The sequence below is a fragment of the Panulirus ornatus genome, chromosome 53 (genome assembly GCF_036320965.1).
Source record: "Panulirus ornatus isolate Po-2019 chromosome 53, ASM3632096v1, whole genome shotgun sequence".
Lineage (NCBI taxonomy): Eukaryota > Metazoa > Arthropoda > Malacostraca > Decapoda > Palinuridae > Panulirus > Panulirus ornatus.
The window spans coordinates 17,642,838-17,661,000 of NC_092276.1; the positions used below are offsets into that span (position 1 = coordinate 17,642,838).

The 18,163-nt window shown below is 37.6% G+C and overlaps 1 protein-coding gene across 1 annotated transcript in view; it reads left to right on the forward strand.

Moving 5' to 3' along the window:
• The window catches only part of LOC139765254 (uncharacterized), a 117,553-nt gene that overhangs the window by 27,684 nt on the left and 71,706 nt on the right, over positions 1-18,163 (forward strand). The window contains exons 4-7 of the mRNA XM_071692590.1: positions 7,188-7,397; positions 8,684-8,805; positions 10,316-10,547; positions 13,004-14,237. Of these exons, the coding sequence (XP_071548691.1) occupies positions 7,188-7,397; positions 8,684-8,805; positions 10,316-10,547; positions 13,004-14,237 (1,798 nt within the window). The remainder of the gene's footprint in view (positions 1-7,187; positions 7,398-8,683; positions 8,806-10,315; positions 10,548-13,003; positions 14,238-18,163) is intronic.

The following is an 18,163-nucleotide window of genomic DNA, read 5'->3' on the forward strand; positions in this document are numbered from 1 at the left end:
TTTTTATAAATACAAACAGCATTAATGAGATGGCCTTGAGTAGGACCTCAGTTTCCTGTGCTGTCTTAGCTAACATGAATTGGAAAAACAAATGGGTCTAAGCCTCTCCAAAGCTTTGCCAGCTTCCATCAGAAACTTTACACCTGGCTAATGCTTCCTGAATTAATCGCCACATTAAGCGACTTATGCAGAAGTGAAATCAAGCTTTCAACTTTTGCAATGAAGACCTCTATAAGCAGCTCTGCAATAGAGTGCAATGCAAAGTAAGAGCCTCAAAGAAGGGTATTACCCAAACAAGTTGCAGCATTTAAAGCAGGCCAACATCAATTATTGGTATATTAGAATTTTAGATCTAATAGGCTGCACCTAGCAAAGGTTCTTCCTTCCTATGTGTAGACCAACTTATCATTGAGGAGACTGTACACCAAATTGACAACCACTCTGCTAACATTTGGCAATAGCTTCCAAAGTTCGACATCAGCTCCTTCCCATCATACCTCCTAACCCCATCTCCTCTCAACACAGTTGAGGAATATGAAGTAGCTTTAGTACCTTCAGTGCCTTAAAACCAAATGCTCAGCCACCCTCATATATCTTACATTGAAACTAGTCAAGGAATTCATCTATCAATTAACTTCATTGTTAACTGCCATGATAAATGCTTGCACTACAGGGCACCAGGATGGGGTCACTCTTCTTCCTCATCCTTCTCAGTGATGCCATGAAGGACACATCCCACCATTGGGAGTACGTATACAACCCCACCTTTAGCATCACTATCAACAGAAACTCCACTGACTTCATTGTCCTTCAGCACATCATCAAGCAACCTTCAGAAGTGGACTACAGCCTATGACATCACCATCCATCACACCAAGACTGTGATGATGCATATCAACCTGGGTGTAGACAACATTCTTCCCCTTGACAATCTCTGGGTAGTCAGAGAATTCAAATGTCTTTGTAGTACTGTATAAGAAGGTGGATTAATCTGAGAAATTCACATTAACGCTATCACCAGATCCATCTCATACCATCTGTACCCTCTCCTCTTGAGTGAAACCACTAGGCACTCCATCAGGAATATCTTTATCATCTTCGTTCTCCCTAAGCTCACCTAGAGCTCTCTAGACCTGCTCACTAACATCTACGGAGAGGGGCCAGCTGGAAAGAATGCAGAAAAGGGCATGCTGAATCATCCTGGACCCTTCATACATCACCTACCAAGAGGGCTTCATCTTGCTGAACTTGTCCACCCTCTCTGACCAACAATGGCAGCTCATAAAGCGGTTTGGCAATAAACTGCTAACGCTTCTCCATCACAGAGATCTCCTTTCCCCTATTACCTCTCCATCAAAGACAGGCGTTCGTCATAACAAAATAGACTTGTTCCAATCAGAGCTCTTAACAGACAGATATATGAACAGTCCTATACCTACCGTTGTGAATGTCATAAACAAGCCATCAAAAATTGAATAGCTTCAGAAGTGAGCAACTCTGTTGTCTGTTAGTTATAAACAAGCCATCAAAAATTGAATAGCTTCAGAAGTGAGCAACTCTGTTGTCTGTTAGTTAGGTCTTGTGGTACGACAACTACTGTATGATTGTAACTGTTCATCAGTTAATGCTCAGCCACGTGCATAATGTATAAGCCATACTCTTTACTTTGTAAACATATGTATATCTGCCACCCTATCTTTTCAAATGCACTTCACCCATGTGATTATCAAAGTGTGGAAATATCCAACTCACCTTGATATTAAGGTATTTTATGTTAGTTAACTATTAACTACTATCATGACCTCCCAGTTCTGTAATACCTCAACTGTATATTTTCATTCACATAGCTGCCTAAATCCAATAAATGTATTTTATTAATGTATTTTATTTATTTAAGGATCCACAGTAAAGAAGTTTTAAGAGTGCAATGGGCACATACCTTCAAAGTGTACCAGACCAGCCAGGCTGTGGGGGCTGTTTGGGTGAGGGCTGGGGTTTCCAACAGCTTGGTTGATCAATAACCTCCAGTACCCTGGGCCCAGCCCAGGTTGTTGGGGATGAAGACTCCCAAAGACTTCATCAGGTATTCAAGATGATGTAATTAAAGCAGTTTATCAGCTCAGAGAAAATTCAACTCCAGGATCTAATGGACTCCAGGCTATATTCCTCAAAAAGACAAAAAACTGCAACATCAAAACCAATAATGTTATTATTGAGGCAGTGTGGTTGAGGAAAATTGCAGACACTCCCAATTGGTATATGTATCACTGATACACAGATTGGAGGATATAAGCTATTATTTAGAAAAAACAGACTTGTTTGCTTAACTTCACCTGTAGTAAAAGGTTTTGAAATAGTGGTAAATGATCATATGTTAAACCATCTAATCAAGAATAGTCACACTAATGAAGGCCAACATGGAATTTTGCTTGGAAAATGTACATAAACCTAATTATTAGCTCATTACAGAGACGTGAAAGTTAATTCCAATAAAAGAGAATGAATATTGTTTCAGTTGACTTTGCAAAAGCCTTTGACAAAGTGAAGCACAAAATTTTGCTTGAGAAACATGGATTAGATAGTTTCTAACTGACAGAAAGTTCAAAGTGGGAACAAACGAATCCATGCCTGAGGGGGAAGATATGCTATCTGGGGTACCACAGGGAAAGTTGTTAGCCTAATTACTCTCTGAAATATTATCAGACAACAGTGAAGTAAGAGAAAGCTTTGTAAGATCTGCTGGCAACACCACAGTAAGCAAAATTAATTGATTACTAACATCAAATGGTGTTGCAGGAAGACTTGGACAAGTGAAGATGGGCAGAAGTGAGCTGAATGGAATTTGATCAAGATGTTTTTAAGTAAATAATTGATGGATCAAGGAGAGCCTCATTAGTAATGCGATATAAAGGCCTGACCGACATTTGTAGAAAGAGGGCTAAATATAAAAATTTGTGTCGTCTTAAATGAGATACTAGACTTCAGGGAGACTAATGAAACGATAGCATTGTCCAGGTGGGTGATGAGTATTGTGATTCAAAGAACTTTCTCCTTTAAGAGATAGAAATCTGTTGATGAAAATGTGTATTGTTAAGAGATAGAAATCTGTTGATGAAAATGTGTATTGCATGTATATGAAGCAAAATTGAATACTTTTGTATTGTATGGTCGCCAATGAAACAATTAGAAATAAACATACTGGAGAAAATTCATTAAACTTCACAAGCAAAATCAGGGAGTTGGAGCATAGTATGTAGTACCATGAAAGGCTGAAAAACTGCTGCTATATAACTTATAAAGAAGAGAAAGATATATAATCTATGCATGGCAACAAATTGAAGGTATAAAAGAATATGTGTTAAACCTAAAAGCCTCAAAACAGGTAGGACATAGTTCTTAAATCATCAAGAATACCATGGAACATACAGAAAATGAATTTGACAAGAATATGTGACAGCCCAAACAGAAGGCTAGAATGATTATTTAGTGTTCTGCTATGAGAGATAAGAAACATACATGGAACAACTACAGAAATATTTGAATGTATCAGTCTGAGATGATTGATGAATCTATACTATGTAATGCAGGTGGCAGCTGAGAAGGATAGTCTTATACATCAAGCAAGATGCGCAGAGTACTTCATGCTCACCCTACCATTCTGGCTAAATCTTATCGTTAAACATTTTTTCTCCATCCTTTTCTCTCTCTCTCAACGATTTGAAGATTTTTGAAAATTCAGGTCCTGATCATTTCATTTCTATCCACAAGTAATTTAAGATGTCAAATATGAATTTTCCAACTTCAAACCTATGTTTCCAATGAATCTGTTCTGGATGGAATAGTACTGCAGGACTTGGGATTAGTAGACAATGCCCTTATATAAAAAAGGGAAGCCTTGAAATGCCAGATGATTACCGTTCTATTAGCCTCACATCAGTTATATGCAAACTTCTGGAGTTGATTTTAGAGATGAAGTCGTAGCTTAGCTTCAACAGCACTGTCTGTTCAGTAATACACTGTATGGATTTAGAAAGCACAGATCATGTCTCACAAGCCTCCTTGAGTTTTGCCATGAATTATTCAATATCCACAATAAGACTTCCAAAAAACATTTATCAAAATCCCTTATGATAAGTTGATGCTTAAAGTGGTGGCTTTGGGATTACTGGTTGCATAGGAAACTGGATTGAAGCATGGTTACATAATAGAAAGCAAAGAGTTGTATCTATCTGTCTATATCCCTGACGCCTGTTCCCATGTATAACTCTGGATTATGATTCATCACTTTGGTCCCCCATGTTTAGAGGGGTCCATCCTGGGACCTTTAGTTTTCATCATTTATTTTAATGACATTGATTTAGGGGTAAATGATTAAGTGCCTAAATTTGAAGATAACCTTAAGATTGTCCATGCCATATTAACTGAAGATAGACAAAGATTACAAGAGGACTTAGATGAATTAGCTGAATGGTCTAGAAAATAGCAAATGCTATTTAATGTCAATGAATGTCAGCTGTTGCTCTAAAGGAACCTCACCAAAAAATTTGGTTTTGAACTGATGGGCCTCAAGTTCAAGGAAACCTGTTGTGTGAGGGGTCTAGGGGTCTTTGTCTCCTAAAACTTCATATTTTCCTATCACTGTAATGAAGCAGCCAAGAGAGCCAATTGGATGTTAGGATGTTTTAACAGAAAATGTACATACAAAAGGAAGAATTGCCACAGTATTGCCACAGTACTTTAGTTAGACCCCACCTTGAATATGCAGTGCTCTTCTGGGGCTCCCACTTCAGTCATGATATTAATAGATTAGAAGCAGTGCATTGAGGAGCAACTCAATTGATTCCCCCCTTAAAAAACAAACCATATGAGGTCAGATTTTGAAATTTGAATTTGTTCTCTAAGCAAGAGATGGTTTCAAGGCAAGTTGATAGACTTTTTTTTTGAAGATAAAGGATTCAATAGTGTCAATATAGAATGCTTCTTTGTCTTTACTCTTGCACCAGTGCTACCAGTGCGAGGGATTGTACTAAAACATAGATATCACCACGTTAATCTGGATTGCACAAATATTTCTTTATCGGTGACATTACTGATGTATGGAAAAAGCTCCCAGAACATGTTCAGCATAATTAACGTCTAAAATTAGTCTGATCACCTGACACTCTCTGGTATTAGATAATTCTTTCAGTCCATTGTTATAACATTCTACTTCAACTGAGGGATTGTGTTAAATCTTAGTGGTCACCAAGTTGGTCTGGACTGCACAAGATATATTATTTTACCGACATTACTGATGCATTGAATAAGCTCCCAGAAATTGTTGTTCAGAGCAGCATAGTTAATATGTTTAAGATTTTCTGATCATCACCTGTGACTCTGCGATATTGAATAATTCAGTTAGTTATTATAACATAGTTGTATATTATGCTACCTTCTCAACCTCAGATCTTGCCTACAGTAATGTATCAACATTGATTTTCTGTAACCTCCTTCAACCCATTCTGTGTGACTAGTTATTTTATGGCCTACCTCCCAATGCTGCAGCAGTTATGAAAATTAAAAAAGAAATTTAGGCATTTTTAGTAATGAAAATGAATAGGGTAATCTTCTGAATTGTGACAATGTATAACTTAGTTGGTTTTGGCTGTCCATTTGCCATCAACCTGTACATATTTTCAGGGTTTGTTGCTCCTTCTGGACTACCATGATGTAGCAGCAAGATATTTTGCTTTCCTTCATAAGTTGTTTAAAAAAGTGTAGGGATAGTTTTATCTGGATAACTGTTTTTACATAATATAATTTTTTCATACAATTGCCATTTTCCACATTAGCAAGGTAGCATCAAGAACAGATGACTGAGCCTTAGAAGGAAAAATATGAAATATTCATGTTGAAATTAATGATGAAGATATATATGATATACTCAATATATTCAAACAGTGTTGCATTTGTGAGAGCTTATGTCAAATGATCTCTCATCTATTCTTAAATCTTGAAAAGACGTGAACGTCACCTGGAATTTTGTGCATGTATGTTTAAGAATTTGCCAAGTTTTCTGCAACTTATTGTCTTGTGCAGGTTGTTTTTTTGTCTACAGAATGAGGAATGAGGAAAATGAGGAAAATTCTTTCATTTTGTACCTGTTATCCATTGACCAGTAGTCATTAGTTGTTTCATTTTACAAGTGACGTAAGAATCATCAAATAAAGGAAAGGGTACATCTCATCCTTGGATGTGTTAGTCCCATTATCTAATGTACAGTGAGATGAATATGGAGGAAATGTTTCCTCAAGATACTAATAATATCTGTTTGCTTTCTCCTCAATCTTTTCCTATATGTCTGTCAATAAACTATAGAAAATATCAAGGTCTTTTGAACAAGCATTTTCTGTTTCTGAATTTGAGGAATTAAAAAGTCTTTTGGCAGAAATGTCTGTACGTATGGTTGTCATCATTAACCATGTCTTCAATCATTTTTATTCCATTCATCCACCACTCATACAATAAAAGTGCATCCTCATATCTTTTTTTGATAAGCTTTATGCTTGATTTCACGTTATGTCATTTGGTAGTTTTATTTCTGCACGCTTGAAGTACTATTCACTTTCTATCATCAGCCTGTTTTGAAAACTTGAAGCTTGTGATCGTATTACACTTCACTCCTTTTTCTTCCAAGTTGGGCAAATTGAAAGCCTTTACCCTTACCTTGTAACTCTCTTAATTATGGTATCATCTTTGTTGCTTACCTCTGAACCTCCTCGATTAATTCTTCGTGCTTCTGTTGGTGCGAAGATAAAACTTGAGAAGCATGTTCTAGTTTTGGCCTTATGTTTGATGAAATAGCTTGGTGATTATTTCCTTATTCATGAACTTTAATGCAATTCTAATATTTGCAGGGTGTAACCTTATGTTGAGGAAATTCTTCATAGGCTGGTTTGCTGTATAGAGGGAAAATGAAAATGGGGAATAGTTAAACAGATAGACTCATGATTATAGTTCTTATTAATTGATGGGAGTTAAACATATTGTTAAATTCAAGATGTGATAAAAAGATATATCGTATGTGATGACATGATTAGTTGTTAGTTAGTATGTACAGTATATGTAGATTTAACATAAGTAGGTGTAAATTAACATGTATATTTAGATTTTCTTCTATTACATAATTTTTTATATACCTTTTACAGATCTGGAACTACCACCCCACTTAAGTACAAGAAAGGCGAGGTTGTGACTACCCCAAATGGTATTAGAAAAAAGTTCAATGGAAAGCAGTGGCGTCGGCTGTGTGGTAAGGAAGGCTGTAGCAAAGAGAGCCAGAGACAAGGGTATTGCTCGAGACACCTCTCCATGTATGGAAAGAGACTTCGTAGCTCTTCAATTACTTTTAGTGCAGGGTAAGCCCATGGAAACAGTTGCATTGTAGAAATACAAACTTTGTATTATTTGGAATGAAGATAAACATTTACAGAAACCTACTTGAACCTGCTTTAGTTTTTTTTTTTTTTTTTTTTTTTTTTTTTTAGAAGGAGCACTGTAATGAATTTGAAGGGTGTTCTACAGTTAGATTTGAAAAGAAAGCTGAAAGTTTCACATTGCTTTTGTTGTTTATGCTTAATGGTATACGAAAGAATTTTTGCAGCAAGAAAAGAAAGAATTAAAAGAACTTTTTTGTCATTTATAAGTAAAGGTTGTAACTGAAAGCACATGATATAGTAAAATTATTATAGTCTGGTGAAGAGTTAAAAACAGTGGAAAGGAATAAGGGAAAAATACAGGAAGATAATAGCATGAAAAGGCAAAGAAATATAAGTTAGTTTCATTCAAAACAAATTAGTTTGTAGAATATGGCTGCATAGATATATCAGTAATGAAGTTAAGAGTTGAAGCAGGAACATCAGAGTTTTGAAAGGCATTCTTATTTATAAAGCTGTAAAAGTTTTATTGACTGAAGAAAAATTCAGTTTATCAGGTTGAGCAAATCATGTCAAAGAAGCATGAGAGTGTGATAGCATAAAGGCCAGTGGGGTTTAAATTGAAAATTATTTTGTGAAAATAGGGGATGTAAATGGAGTTCAGAGCTTGTTGGGTTGGGGAATGAGGAAATCAGGGAAGATTTTTGTTATGGGAATAGCTGATAAAGTAAGTAAAAGTGTTTGAATGGCATGGATATGTTTAAAAATGTATGCAGAGAGATCAATTGAATGAATAATCAATCCTTCATGGTCCTTGCTAGATATAGAGAGCTTGCTTGCATTAAAGTTGAAAAGTAGAGTCAGGAAATATTTATGCGTAAGGTGTTCCTCATATAGGAATCTATTGAGATGTGTTAAAATTTTGTAATGTAGAATGTGAAAAAGAAGAATGATAATGTGTTATATGTCCTTGAATCACCCTTCTACACTGTATTGGAGAAAACATGGTGATAGATAATTGATTGATATTATATATGACCATTCATTTGAAAAAGGCAGATGCCTGATGTAGGGGTAGTTGGAATATGGAAATAGCTTGTTGGATAGCAGTTAAAGATAAACCTAAGAAGACACTGGGAACATTATTGATGGGGAGAAATTCACTTTATTTTTTTTTGAACATGAAAGAAATAATGTTAGCTTTATATATTTATATATAAAAACATATATAATGATAGATATTAATACATGTAAATTTTCTTCTACAGGAAAGAAACTCCAAGTGTGGAGGGTAATTGGGAAGATATGTCGTGTGATTCAGACACTTCCCCTAACTTCCCACTGACAGCCCCGCGCTCTCAGGATGAGACAGAAGCTGCAAACATGCTTAGTAAGTGGTGCTATTACTTTGATAGCCTGATAGCTCATTCTGATCCCCATCATTTATATACATATATAAAGGTGGGGTTTAGTTAATGGATATTTTGTGCTGAGAGTACATTTTTTTAATTGAAATATTGTAAGGATGGCATGGATCTTTTGAGTTGCAGTCCTCTTATTTCAGCATTTCTGCACAATATGCAGTTTTGATCAAAGGGATGTAATTACTCAAAGGCAAGAAGAGGGATATTATTGAAAGGTTCAAGCATGGAGTTTGTGGATATGTGAGGTATCCAGATGTTTCTTCAGTTGTGAATACAGAGTAAAAGGAATAATTTAGTATGGTAGCCATTTCATTGTTTGTCAGTAGTTAGTGTGTCATGTTTTTTACATGATGGTCAAATTCCTTCTTTTTCTGTCTTCCTTTGTCTTATATATTTGGAGAATTCTTTGGATTGTTCTTGACTTTCAAGGAAATTCTTTTTTCTTTCTTGAAAATTGATTTTCTTTTAAAAGAAAGTAATTGTATATAACAGTGGTAAACTTTTGTTTATGTGTGTGGGGAACATCCCAGATGAATTAATATTCCAGCTGTTAATGTCTCTCCTAACAGTGCAATGCATACTTATTTTTGTCTGTAATTGAATTGTACTTTTGAACTTTTAATTGGTATATGTCCCGGTATTTGTCTCCATTTGAATATATTTACACTAGCTAGTACATATTTTTATTGCTTTGTATATTTTCCATCTAAGAACATGGTTGTATGTTTGGAGGAACTTCACTCTCATACTTTGTATATGAATTAGGTTTTTGAAATTTTCTTTTGCACTTGAGTAGTGTGGGAGCACATATATAGAAGACTACAACCATTGTAGTAATGAAAACTGTCTGTGTTTGACATTTAGGAAATCCAAGCAATGATTTTTTCTTCTGCTGCCCTGACAGTGCACAGTTGTTGTACACTACTCAATATTTTGATGGATACTGACCTGCCAAGTTGTTGAAGATATGGGTAAGGATATGGAAACATTGTTTGTGGTGCCAGTAACTGTTTTCTTACTCACCACTTGGTACTATGTATGGGATTTATGAACCCCCTAGTCCATATACAGGGTATATGGGACACTCACAACCAACTGCTAGAGGTGTTTAATGCTATCTATGGCACATCTACAGTCACTGGGTTAAGATTGGGTTGGGAGGGCTGTTGTATAGTATTTATCAGTCATTTTGGTGTGTATATGCTTTGCAATGCTGTATTTGTTGGTAGGGAGGGCTGTTGTATTTGTCTGTTGTTTTGGTGTGTGTGTTTGTGATACTGTATTTGTTGGCGGAAGGGGATCTCTGAATATGGGTTTTTGAAATGTGAAGCTGGAGTATGCTTTTTATTCTTCTTTAGGGTTGGTTTTGGTTGTAAAGTGATTTGGATGGGAATAGTATAGTTTCAATAAAAGTATTAAATGTGATATTTTTCAGGGATAGAAGTGATATTTTATTTTTGGGTTTTACTTCCATAGTGACTCTCAGCAACTCCTCAAGATCAACAACACCTGCTGGCTGTTTCTCTCCAACATCTATTTCACCTAGAGGCATTCAGAGTCCAGTGACGGTTGGGCCAAAGGGTAATGTGTTCATGCCAATATCCCAGCCTGGTGCTCCCATCACATCTCCCACAGGGCGGCAGTGGACGTCACATGATCACATTAATAGGCATCCTGCACCATTGCTTCCACAAAGACCAATTATCAGGTGTGTAGATCTTCTAGGTACATATCAAATACTAGAGAGTGGTGCTGCAGAAAACATTTTTTTCTTCATAACAGATTAAACGTTTGTTGATATTCTTGATATACAAGTCAGATGCTCATGGACATGCTGACACTTAATTCTGTTATTATGTATTTTTGAAAATTGTGCCAATGAGTTTGTGTATATTTTTGTTAAAAAAAATTTTGAATCCCCCCCCCAGCCATTTAGTGGGCCAATTGAGGATATACCCTCTAATGCTCACTCCTCAGTTCTTAATGCCACCTCGCTAACACGGGATAAGGTGAATATGTATGAAAAAAACAGTTGTCAGAGGTGTATTGCTGACATTAGTGAGATATGCAGACACATGATAAAAAATTTCTGGGTGTGACAAAACCAGCTATGATATTCTACTAAAGCTATGCTTTGTGCCCCATACATGATGTGACTCCTACCACATTCTGACACTGCTCTTTACATTACTCGTCTCATATGATTATCGTAGATATTTTTTGGGATTGGCTTTGCTTCCAGCAAAGTTAAACCCTTAGATTAATGAGTTTGTCCTTTCATTGAGTGGCTCTTTAATACAGGTAATTTTTATTTGTTTATGCTGTGAATTGCTATGTGATTTTGACGTGAATAATACTTGCAATTCTTCATCTTGTTTGTGCCTAATTTCAAACTTTGACTCATCATGTTGGTGTTTGGAATGGAGGTACTTTGCTTTTTACAGACTGATGAAACAACCTGAAAAATGGTTTATGTCGGTCTGCAGCAGGGGTGTGTGGTGTCACTATTATCATTTGATTTGCTTATGGATAGGGTGGTTAGGGAGGTATATCATTGGTGAACAGCAACTGACTCACTTCCTAGGGCCTCTCATCCCCAGTAGACTGTATATTCATCTCTCTCTCCAAACCTCTTGCACTTACCTCTGTAATCACCCCATCCATAAACAAGTTAAACAACCATGGGGACATCACACACCCTTGCTGCAGAACAACATTCACTGGGAACCAATCACTCTCCTCTCTTCCTACTTGTACACATGTATTACACCCTTGATGAAAACTGTTCACTGCATCTAGCAGCATATCTCCCACACCGTGTACTCTTTAAGACCTTCCACAAAACATCTCTGTCAACCGTATCATATGCCCTCTCAAGATCCATAAATGCTACATACAAATCCATCTGTTTTTCTAAGTATTTCTCACATACATTCTTCAAAGCAAACACTGATCCACATGTCCTCTACCACTTTTAAAACCACACTGCTCCTCTCTAATCTGATGCTCTGTACATATTTTCCCCCTCTCAATCAGGGGGTGGCATTGCTATCCAGGAATGGATGAAGGCAAGCAGGTATGATTATGTACTTGTGTACGTATGTATACGGGTGTGTATGTCTATGTATATGTTATGTGTATATGTATACATATGGATGTGTATGGTCATGTATGTGTATATGGGTGGATGGGTCTTTCTTCTTCTGTTTCCGGATGCTACCTCACTGGTGTGGGAGACAGCTATCAAATATAATAAGTATGATAAAACATTATTTATTATACTTGATTTGCGTTTCCCATGTCAACGAGGTAGCACCAGCAAACAGACAAAGAAAGATGCATCCATTCATATGCACACATTTATACATACATGCATGTACATGTACTTATTTACTGGACTGGTCAGTCCTAAATAGTTGTGGCAGGGGATGCAATGGGTAAGGGTGGGCACCACAGATGCAGTAGGTTTCTGATAAAGGCATATGATCATCCACCATGGTCAGTAGCATATTTGTTAGGCCTCCAGGTAGTTCCATTGACTCATTCTTTGCTTCCATTGCTATTTCTAGTCAGCTAGCAAAGCTTACAGTGCTCTTGGACTTCTGCTTGCAGTAGGAAATTAAGTTTGTAGATTGACATTCATAACACCCTGCTGTGCAACTGAAATAACATTCAGAGCAAAGAAAAGTTAAGTTTTGCTGATATGAAGTACTCTTAATGAAATGTTTTTTGTTTTTGGGAGGGTTTTTGTCTCAAACTACTTGATCACTAATGGTTTGCATCACTAATATCTATTTATCTGATAAGATTGTTGCAGCTTCTCAACCTGAGAGCACATTTCCCATGCAAGTTTCCCTGATATCTCCACATTTAATGACTGGTTATTAAAAACATGTGGCCCATAGAAGCTGATAACAGTGTTTGGGATGTCACTACAAATGTTATTGCTTATAGATATACTAAGTCTGCATTGAAAAGGAAAAAAATAGCCAATGGTAATAAACCCCAGCTGCAGTGAACAAGAAAAATATTTGGGCATTTATGCCCCTGCTGCAGTGAATAGGTTAAGGATGAAAAATGTGAATATGAATCAGGTATTTGTTGTATTAATTACACGTTTTTGAACTTGAAGTAATTATCAAGATATATTCTTTTATTTTTCAGGCCTGAGTTACTTCGTCCAGTGACGAAGATGCCATCAACAGTCAGCCAAGTAGCTGGTGGCACGAGCGTGATTCGTGCCTCCCCGAGCCACACTTTGCCTGTGGGTCAGTCTCCAGGGTCATCAACAACACTTAACATGAATAACCCACAAGTAACTGTGTCCACAACAGGGGCTACAGGTGTACATCTTCACCAGGCCCCTGAGTCAGTTATCCAGGACAGAAGAGAACTATTAACTCTTAACTCCTGTGTTACCACTATTAATAACCAGGTGGTAAACACATCACAGCATGGTCATCCTTCTAGAGTACTGGGTTTACCTGGAGTTACAGTTACCTCAGGTACCAATCCACCAACTGTAGCTATCTTGAAAAAAGTCCTTACCTCATCTGTACCAAGCACTGCCAAAACTGATCCTGATCCACAGCCTCAAGATCTATCAAATAGATTTCTTCCCATAGAACAGTCGGGGTTTAGTAATGATCATCCTGGTTTGACCAATGGGAAATCAAGTTCTGACTGTGAACAAAGAGTCTCTGAAAATGGTGGCGAGCAGGAGGGTTTGCTTTTGCGTGCCAACAATGCTGCTGTAAGAGACAGCAGAATACATGTGTCAGAACATTCCCCTGTTAATGCCGATGTTCCAAAGCAGGAAGCTCCAGATAGTAAAGAAAATTTAGCCAATCAAGTGAAGACAGAAGTGACACCCTTGACCACATCTTTTTTGTCTGGAACTAGTGCTGGTGCTGTCATAATAACCACAGAGCCAAGGGGACATATAGCTGTATCAGGTTCAGAACATGTTGTGGTTCCTTCACCATCAACTAGAGAGGATTTAAAGGAGGAAGTCAGTTGGGGGGAACAGCATGACCAGCCAACATATCACTGGAGTCAGTTAGTTCCTCTCATTACAACACCAAATAGAAGTATATCCAATCAACAACAACAGCCAAAAAACGATATTGATATTAAGCCAACAACAAATGGTGATGTTTTAACAAATGGTGGAGAACATTTGGGTAGCACAAATGATGGTGTTGGAGGTAGCAGAGCAGGTGAAGGGGGCCAGAATCGTCGTGAATCATGCAGTCAGGATGTGGAGTTTGACTTGTCAGCAGATGATGATGATGTCTTTGTTACAGAACTTGAGAGTGCTAGTAGTACAAACAATAAAAGAAGAACTCAGTCTCTGGGGTCCTTCCCAGGCAAGGAGGAGCCAAAAAGTCCCAGAAAGGTGTGTGTAGGAGTGAAAAATACCAGTGAATATATCTGTATTTAAAAAAAAAAATAATATATATATATATATATATATATATATATATATATATATATCTGATGCCTGTTGCCTAAGGGAACTCTCTTGAGGGGGTGGCCTCAGCTAAAGAGCCTCTCTAACTGGTGATCCCCAGTGCTGCTTCTTAGGCTTTAGTACCTCACTTTTAACAGGCCACTGACAGAAGGCAACTTTCACTTAGTGTTTCCAGAGGCTCATACCTATTACTTCCAGCTAGAGATCTTGCCTACTACTTCCTAATGCTCCTGTCTAATGTTTCCATCGACTACTTCCATTTATTGATTTTTTCATCTTGCCAAAAGGCAGGGTTAGTGCATAGCATTCACCTCAGAAAAATCTAGAGCTAAGAAGAGTGAGTTGTGTGAATCAAATGTTATCAAGTGCTATTTGTGATGGGAAGATTGTATGTTTGTGGACAGAATGCCAGATGTCCATATGTGGGTGAGGCAGAAAGAAAAGACAGCTAATTGGGTCAAAGGAATGCAAGTTGACAACCATGGAAGTGCTGGCTCACTACGCGGCTGTCACAGACCCTCCTGATACCCAGGTGGATATTGCTGGTAATATCCCTCCCCGGTCTGTGGCTGCTAATGAACTACTCTGCTTTAATTGTCATGTGTAATGCACTGAAACCACAGCTCCCATTCCACAACAAAGCACACAGCCTAATGGGATTTGAAGAGTATTTGAACTAATTTCCCTATTAGGGTGATCATAGCCTAGCATTAGTTTCCTGCGTACCACACAAAAGGTCCCAGGTTTGAGCCTGGCTGTTGGAGGTTTGTATGTTCTTTGAAAATGTGCATCATATGCACTGTATTCGTGTGTGTATATAGAGTATATAGAAGCAGTGAAAAGTTTTTACCAATGATGTAAGGCATTCTTACGAGTAGGAAGAGAGGAGAGTGATTGGTTCCCAGTGAATGTTGGTCTGCAGCAGGGGTGTGTGATGTCCCCAAGGTTGTTTTATTTGTTTATGGATAGGGTGTTAGGGAGGTAAATGCAAGAGTTTTGGAGAGAGGGGCAAGTATGTAGTCTGTTGGGGATGAGAGGGCCTAGGAAGTGAGTCAGTTGGTGTTTGCCAATGATACAGCTCAGAAATGGTTGATTCAAGTGAAAAACAGCAGAAGTTGGTGACTGAGTTTGGAAAAGTGTGTGAAAGGAGAAAGTTGAGAGTAAATGTGAATAAGAGCAAGGTTATTAGTTTCAGTAGGGTTGAGGGACAAGTTAATTGGGATGTAAGTCTGAATGGAGAAAAATTGGAGGAAGTGAAGTGTTTTAGATATCTGGGAGTGGACATAGCAGTGAATGGAACCATGGAAGCAGAAGTGAGTTAAAGGGTGGGGGAGGGGGCGAAGATTCTGGGATCAATGAAGAATGTGTGGAAGGAGAGAACATTATCTCGGTGAGCAAAAATGTGTATGTTTGAAGGAATAGTAGTACCAACAATGTTATGTGGTTGCAAGGCATAGGCTGTAGATAGGGTTGTATGGAGGATGGTGGATGTATTGGAAATGAAATGTTTGAGGACAGTATGTGGTGTGAGGTGGTTTGATGAAGTAAGTAATTAAAGGGTAAGAGATATGTGGAAATAAAAAGTGTGGTTGAGAGAGCAGAAGAGGGTGTGCTGATATGATTTGTACTTATGGAGAGAATGAGTGAGGAAAGATTGACAAAGAGGATATATGTGTCTGAGATGGAGGGAATGAGAAGTGGGAACCAAATTAGAGGTGGAAGGATGGAATGAAAAAGATTTTGATTGATATGGGCCTGAACGTACAGGAGGGTGAGAGGCATGCAAGGAGTAGAGTGAATTGGAACAGTGTGGTATATTGGGGTTGACGTGGTGTCAGTGGCCTGAACCAGGGCATCAGAAATGTCTGGGGTAAACCATGGAAAGGTCTGTGGGACCTGGATGTGGATAGGGAGCTGTGGTTTTGGTGCATTACACATAACAGCTAGAAACTCAGTGTGAATGAATGTGGCCTTTTTTTGTCTGTTTTCTTGGCACTACCTTGCTGAAGCAAGGGGGTAGCAATGCTGTCTCCCATGGGGTGGAGTAGCGCCAGAATCGATGAGGGCAAGCAAGTATGAATATGTACATGTGTATATATGTATAAGTCTGTGAATGTGTATGTTTATGTGCATATGTTGATATGTACTTGTATGTATATTTGCGTGTATGGGCGTTTATGTATTTATATGTGTATATGAGTGGACGGGCCATTCTTTCTTCGTCTGTTTCTTGGCGCTATCTCACTGACAGTGGAAACAGGGATTAAGTATTACAGATGAATAAAGAAATATATCTATATTATTATTTTTCTATTATACATAATTGCTGTTTCCTGCATCAGCAAAGTACTGCCACATACCCATTTTATTGACCATATCTCAAGGGTGGCTGAATAGTTGGGTTGGTTGTCGACCAACTGCCACACCCAAGATTTGAACCTATGTGCTCGGCCCTGTAGTCTCATCATAGAAAAATGGTTATGGAGACTAACTGTCTGCTAGCAAATATTAGAACTACATTTAAGTTCATGGATTAGGAAATATTCATTGGCTGTTCACAACTTACTTAAGACCATTACTAGAATATTCATTTAGAGAAGCACAAAGAGCAAATAGAGAGGAACCATTGGAGTGCAAGAAAGTTGATATCAGAAGAAAGAGATCTGAGCTGTGGGGAGAGGCTAGAGCCTTTAAATTTGCTTACCAGATCATAACTGTAGGGGTGACCTGATAACAACATTTAAGTTTTTAACACAGATTAATGACATGGACAGTCAGTAGTTCCTTTAGAGATGTAGGGAGAGAACGGCCAGTGGCTATTACGTGAAATTAAGCAAGAGGCATGTTACTAAAGACATGAAGAAGTACTTTTATGATATAAGTTTGGTGAATGAATGAAATAGAATAAATGAAGATATGGTTAATGCAAACAGCATTCATGAATTTTAGTTGTATGTCAGTAGAAAATGTTCAGAAGATGGGACATTACACACACACACACACACACACACACACACACACATACTTACACACACACAGTAAACAGTTCTATGAGAGGTATATAGATAGAGCAAATTGAGGACATAACATGAAATTAAACAAGAGACTTCCTTAATTGTTAAATGCAGACCATACTGAAATATGAGAAATTGCATTATATTAAAGAATGTTCGAGAAATGAGGCCCCATGAGTGCAAAACTTTCTCCCTTTACAGTACAAACAGGTAGTTATATACATGCTCTGACCCTTGAGGAAAAAATTAGAAGTTGTATTATAATAGAAAATGCCCATGAGATGGGGCCCCATGAGTGTATAACTCCCTTCCTGTGCATTACACAGATAGTAATCACACAATGGGAATTTCTTTGAAAGATGTAGGGGTGCAGCTACCAGAGGACAGAACATGAAGTTAAGCAAGAAACTTGTTAAAAAAGATGTAAAGAAGAACTTTAAATGTATGAATGTTGGATGAATGGAATGAAAGACATGGTTATTGTAGAAAACATATATAGATTTAAGAAACTGCATGATTGTAGAGAATGTTCAAGAGATGGGGCCCTAAGAGTGTAAAACTACCTTCCTTTCAGTACAAACAGGTAATTACTCACATGCAAACAGCATTCAGAAATTGAATAGCTGTATGAGTTGGGGTCCCATGAGTGTAGAACTCCTTCCCTATTCCCTTCCTTTTTAGTATAAAAAGTAATAATATAAATAGGGAATTGCCCATATCTTGTTCTTAAGAATTTATGGATATGTATTAGGTAAGGATGAACATCATGACATATAAATTTTTGAAAATTGAGTTTTTAACTTTGTGCATGACAAGAGGCAAATTAGGTGTCTCCTG